Genomic DNA, 6,712 nt, shown 5'->3' on the forward strand with positions numbered 1-6,712 from the left:
ATTTCTCGGAGGCCCAGACCGTGGAGCGAGTATTACTACCCCAAGCAGCGAGCACTTTCCTGAATCTCGTAGAACAAGGACTAGAGAAGAAGGTATCTCCACTGAAATCCCAGAAGAATTCAGACACAGAGGTCCCTTAAGCCCAACTGCTACTTTTGGACTGGTTATTCCTCACTTTCCCTTTGAGTCACTTTGTTATTTTGTAAAAATAACGGGAGGGCATGACTGAATAAGTATCTAACACATACATTGGTAACTACGTGCAAGGTGCTGCTCTGAGCTCTTTACATGGATTAACTCATTTAGTCTTCACAACAAATGAGAGGCTGGTACAATTATTAACTCCAATTTCCTGAGGAAATGAAAACACAGAGAGGTTCAGCAACTTACTTGGGGCCACCCAGCTAGGAGAGCAGGAATATGAGACTAACCCCAGCATCGACATTATTTCCACTTCTTTTTATGTCAAAGATAAATATGGATGAAGCTTTGGTCTCTCAGATTTAGGGATCTTTGATGTTTTGGTAAATCGTGGTCAGATGGGGTCCAGTACGGTTTTTAGCTAGGGTCACTGGGCAATATGGAATCATTGAAAGAGCATTATTCTACCCATTTTGAACTGCATGACCCTTTGGCAAGTTGCACAATTTCTTTTTATTATCTCATAGATAAAATGAGGGGGTGTACTGACTTTCCGAATTTTCAAGCTTTGAAAGGATGTAATTTTCACTGAGTTTCAATCACTTCTCACTCCTGTACTCGCTCATCTAGAGCAGCTGCCTGAAACAACACAGACCCAGGGTTGATACACCACAGGCTCCAGCTTGTTCTGGGGACAGCGCCCTCCTCGGCTGGCTGAGAACTCTTCCACCCTGGCCATCTGGTCCCTGAGGAGTTTTGCCAGTGTTGAGCTGGGGTCTGCTTTAAGTGGCAGGAGATGAGGCAGAGCTGATTAGAAAGATACTTTTCTAATAAAAGTCAGTATAGAGGTCTAGGTAGGAGCTTGTTGGTTTCTGCTGACCCGGGGCACATGGAGCGGGTCATCTTGCCTCAACATTTGCATCTATGAAATGGAGATAATTAGGAGTGTGGTGCCGTTTAGCTAATTAACCATTACCCAGTGCTTGGTCATAGCTCCATAGCTCCATCGGCCCCCTGAAGGCTATGGCTCTTGACAACAGCAGTGCCTCATCGGAAGATTTACATGCTGAGCTTGTACACTCAAGGACCTCCCAGATTCACCCCATCCACCTTAATGCTTGATACTGGCAGAGCCATACATATATTCTAAACCCTAGTCATCCTCAGGTTGACAGAAGAATGGTCTCAGACTCATAGACAACAAAAGGTGGGGTGGACTTTTTTTTTTTTCCAAAATAAGAAGCTGAAAAACTCTGAATAGTCTCCAGAGTGTTGTTAGAGTGACCTGTCATTAAGAGACCCCCGTAGCAATTTATCCAAAGTATACTAGAACGCGTAGTTCACAGCCATGTATCTGGCATTGTAGAGATTTGCAGATGAGGACTCTAGCAATAACTCTTAGGATGTGCCAGGCACATAATTATCACATGCCATTCAAACAACTCTAGGAGTTAAGTTCTATTATCAGCCCATTTCATAGGCAGGTAAATTGAGGCCCACACAGTTCAAGGTGGCACAAGGATTTGAACCCAGGTAGTGTGATTCCAGAACCAAGATGGGTAGCCATGGAGCTACACTGCCTCCCTATGACAAGGGACAAGACAAAGGCCAGGGCCTCGACGAGCCAACCCCACTGAGGGAAACAGACGAGCACAAGAACAGGTAATCATCAACATGGCTGACCACGAACATAAAAGGAGCAATTAACTGCAACTAGAAAGACCCAGCAAGACCTCAACGTGGAAGCAGCATTCGAGCTGAATTGCTTTACAATGGTGTGTTAGTTTCTGCTTTATAACAAAGTGAATCAGTTGTACATATACATATGTTCCCATATCTCTTCCCTCTTGCATCTCCCTCCCTCCCACCCTCCCTATCCCACCCCTCCAGGCGGTCACAAAGCACCGAGCTGATCTCCCTGTGCTCTGCAGCTGCTTCCCACTAGCTATCTATCTTATCACCAATTTTAAGTCCTAAACATTTCTTGAATAGTTTTCCCCTCTCTGGACCCCTGCTATCATTCTCAGCTTCAGGTCCTGAGCATTCCTTATGTAACTGTTTCCCTGCAGTTTCTCTGCCCTCCTATCCATTCTCTATGCTGCCTCTGGAATAACCTGCCTAAGATGAAAACCACCAAGATTCCCTTGCTTGAGACTTCAATGACTCTTCATCACCCACACCAAATTCCTAGCTCTGAGTCTGCTTGATAAAGGCCCAGCATGACCTGGCTCTGCCTCTCCAGCCTCATCTCAGCACCCCCCGCCTCAAACTTCATGCTCGGGTAATGATATGGAGTAGCTTGTAACTCTCCAACACCCCATGCTGCTTCGTGAGCTTTATTCCATTATCCTATCCCATCCTGTCCTGTCCTGTCCTATCCCCTCTGTCTAGAGGGTCCTTCCCATCCTTCTTCACCTGGACTATGCTACTTCATCCTCAAGACTTAGCCCAGCCATCACCTGGTTCAGGAAACCTTCCCCAAAGCCTCAGGTTAGGGAAGTGCTCCTGTTGCATTCTGCCCTATTGTCTCATGGCTTATGAACAGCAGGTTGGAATTGTCTGTTTGGGAGTCTTTCCTTCCCATTAGCCTAAAATCCTGTCAGTGTTTTAGTTGCCTTCGCACTAGTGCACTAGTGCCTGGTGCAGTGCCCAGCACGTAGTAGGTGCTCCATTAATGCTGTTAATCAGAATGTAACCCCTTCAGATCAGGGATCATGACTTTTCCACCCACAGACTCCTAGCAGGCACTCAAATGTTCTACGGGTCACAGTTATGGTCAACTAATCTACAACAAAGGAGGAAGAATATACAATGGAGAAAAGACAGCCTCTTCAATAAGTGGTGCTGGGAAAACTGGACAACTACATGTAAAAGAATGAAATTAGAACATTCTCTAACACCATACACAAAAATAAACTCAAAATGGATTAAAGACCTAAATGTAAGACCAAATAATATAAATATTCTAGAGGAAAACACAGACAGAGCACTCTTTGATATAAATTGAGGCAATATTTTTTTGAATCAGTCTCCTAAAGCAAAGGAAATAAAAGCAAAAATAAACAAATGGAACCTAATTAAACTTAAAAGCTTTTGCATAGCAAAGGAATCCATCAACAAAATGAAAAGACAACCTATTGAATGGGAGAAAATAATATTTGCAAATGATAAGACTGATAAGGGGTTAGTACCCAACATATATAAACAGCTCATACAACTCAACATCAAGAAAACAAACAACCCAATTGAAAAATGGGCAGAAGAACCAAACAGACATTTCTCCAAAGAAGACATACAGATGCCAACAAGCACACGAACAGGTGACCAACATTGCTAATTACTAGAGAAATGCAAATCAAAACTACAATGGGGTACCACTTCACACTGGTCAGAATGGCAATCATTAATAAGTCTACACATAACAAATGATGGAGAGGGTGTGGAGAAAAAGGAACCTTCCTACACGGTTGTTGGGAATGTAAGTTGGTGCAGCCACTATGGAAAACAGTATGGAGGTTCTTCAAAAAACTAAAAATAGAGTTGTCGTATGATCCAGCAATCCCACTGCTGGGCATATACCTGGACAAAACTATAATTTAAAAAGACACATGCACCCCTATGTTTGTAGCAGCATTATTTACAATAGCCAAGACATGGAAACAACCTAAATGTCTATCGGCAGAGGAATGGATAAAGAAGATGTGGTACGTATATACAGTGGAATACTACTCAGCCATAAAAAGAATGAGATAATGCCACTTGCAGCAACATGGATGGAACTAGAGATTATCTACTAAGTGAAGTAAGTCAGACAAAGACAAATGCCATATCACTTATATGTGGAATCTAAAGTATGACACTGATGAACTTTTATGAAACAGAAACAGACTCACAGACATAGAGAACAGACTTGTGGTTGCCAAGGGGTGGGGGGTGGATGAGGGATGGAGTGGGAGTTTGGGGTTAGCAGATGCCAACTATTATATATAGGATGGATAAACAACAAGGTCCTACTGTATAGCACAGGGAACTATATTCAGTACCCTATGATAAAGCATAATGGAAAAGAATATGAAAAACAGTGTATGTATGTGTATAACTGAATCACTTTGCTGTACACCTGAAACTAATACAACATTGTTAATCAACTGTACTCCAATATAAAATAAAAAGTAAAAAAAATAAAATAAAAACTAGACAGTCTCATGTCAGTTAAGGTCACATTTGGCTGTTTAAAGTTAATAAAAAACTTGACTTCAAAACAAAACAAAACAAAAAACACAACACTGTGAGTCAACTATACTTCAATAAAACAAAAAAAACAAAAAAAACCCTCCACAACCTGATTAAAAATGAGAAGAACTGAATAAACATTTTTCCAAAGAGGAAATACAGATGGCCAACAGGCATGTGAAAAGATGCTCAACATTGCTAATCATCAGGGAAATGCAAGTCAAAATCACAATGAGATACCACCTCACACCTGTCAGAATGGCTATCATCAAAAAGAACACAAATAACAAATGTTGGCGAGGGTGTGGAGAAAAGGGAACCCTTGTACACTGTTAGTAGGAATGTAAATGGGTGCAGCCCCTGTGGAAAACAGTATGGAGGTTTCTTAAAAAACTAAAAACAGAGTTACCATATGATCCAGGAATTCCAATCCTGGGTATATATCTGAAAAAAACAAAACCACTAAGTCTAAAAGATACATTCACCCCAATGTTCATAGCAGCATTATTTACAATTGCCAGTATATGGAAACAACCTAAGTGTCCATCAACAGATGAATGGGTAAAGAAGCTGTGGTATATATATATATAATATATATATATATATATTATATATATATATAATGGAATACTACTCAGCCATAAAAAAGAATGAAATTTTGCCATTTGCAGCAACATGGGCAGACTTGGATGACATTATACTGAAATAAGTCAGACAGAGAAAGACAAATACTGTATGATCTCAATTACATGTGGGATCTAAAAAATACAACAAACTAGTGAATAAAGCAGACAAGAATCAGACTCACAGACCTAGAGAACAAACTAGTGGTTATAAATGGGAAGAGGGTATGGGGGAGAGGCAACAGAGGGGTAGGATATTAAGAGGTACAAATTGTTATGTATAAAATAAATAAGCTACAAGGATATACTGTACCACACAGGGAATATAGCCAATATTTTATAATAACTATAAATGGAGTATAACCTTTAAAACTTGTGGATCACTATATTGTGCACCTGTAACATTGTACAGCAACTATACTTCAATTAAAAAAAAAAGAAAAAAAATGTTCCATGGGTGAAGGCTGCTTCCATTGATGGCCATGAAGGGAAAAGGGGAAGACAGTTCTGACCACAAAGCTCCTAAATGTACCATGCAGGCAGGCCTGGTAGAACACACACATCAGCATCCCATCTCCAAGTGGCATGCATTCTGAGTGTGAGATTTGAAGATAGTAAGCTCTCTGGTAATTATTTAAGAAAATAATCCACTGGGTCCGCGGAGGATGGGGAGATCCTCTCATGAACTCTCCCACATCACCAATGGCCATGATCACCTCATGAACTTAATATACTCATAAAATGTACGAGTATATTAAGTAAAATTATGGCCTTGTTAGGGTGGAGAGTGGACACCAGCTTCACCCAGATGGGCTCCACCCGCTTCCCTCGAACAGCCCTCCAGCCCCCCTGATTCCCACCCAGCTTGCCCATCGGCCCTCTTCCCAGTGGCCTCTTTGCACAAAGGTTCAGCCATGCTCACCTCCTTCATCCTGGGGGCTACAGAGGGTCCACCTGCATTCCACCCATCATCAGTCATAGATTCCCTTCCACCCTCCCAAATAGCCCTATGCCACCCTGCTCAGTGCCCCCACAAGAGCCTTGACATCCCAGCCTGGCACACACACTGGCATGTGACAGCCCTCCATGGCAGAAAACCGACCTGACCCTGAACGGGGGTCTTGAGAGGCTGGGGTGTGATGTTAAACTGAGTCCACTGAGGCTCTTGTCTGGCCAGATTCCCGCCAGCCCAATGCTGGATCAGATAAGGGTACAGGTGGGGACCTATGGGACAGCCCAGTAGTCCTCAGCAACCCCCAAAGCCCTCACCCCAGTTTCCTCCACCTGTAAGCATAGAGAAGAGAGCGCTACCTCCAGAAGATGACCTGCCCCCGGGAAGCCATGGCGGGGGGAACAGGCCCTTCCCGCAGGGCGCTAGATGCTGGGGTGAGTGGAGCTGCCGCTGCCTTCCCGTTGCCGTGACTCACAGCTGGCCAGGGTGTGCCGGCCTTAAATACTGGGCTCAGACGGGAGTGGTCAGTGCAGCTGTGGATGGCTCAGAAGTCCTACTGCTGAAGTCCCTGCAGGCACAGAGGCTGCCTGTCCCAGCCAGGGAGGCCAGGCACGCAGAACCGCCTTGCCAAGCCTTGACCCGGTGAGAGGGTGGGAAAGAAAAGCTTCCCAGGCCCCCTGCTTCAGGGCTCATATTCACACACGTCAATTCTCCTGACTGCGGAAGGGAGAGCTAGGGAGGGAGAGTTCATCTCCACCTAAGC

At 43.6% G+C, this 6,712-nt stretch overlaps 1 protein-coding gene across 2 annotated transcripts in view; it reads right to left on the bottom strand.

The window, feature by feature from the left end:
- The window catches only part of VTCN1 (V-set domain containing T cell activation inhibitor 1), a 69,154-nt gene extending 62,705 nt beyond the window's left edge, over positions 1-6,449 (bottom strand). For both annotated transcript variants that reach the window (XM_027091195.1, XM_027091193.1), the window contains exon 1: positions 6,309-6,449. In XM_027091195.1, the coding sequence (XP_026946996.1) occupies positions 6,309-6,340 (32 nt within the window). In that variant the 5' untranslated portion in view covers positions 6,341-6,449. The remainder of the gene's footprint in view (positions 1-6,308) is intronic.
- Between the last annotated feature and the right edge of the window lie 263 nt (positions 6,450-6,712).

Source organism: Aethalodelphis obliquidens, unplaced genomic scaffold (assembly GCF_003676395.1).
Source record: "Aethalodelphis obliquidens isolate GAN/ISIS:26980383/991018 unplaced genomic scaffold, ASM367639v1 scaffold70, whole genome shotgun sequence".
Taxonomy (NCBI): Eukaryota; Metazoa; Chordata; class Mammalia; order Artiodactyla; family Delphinidae; genus Aethalodelphis; species Aethalodelphis obliquidens.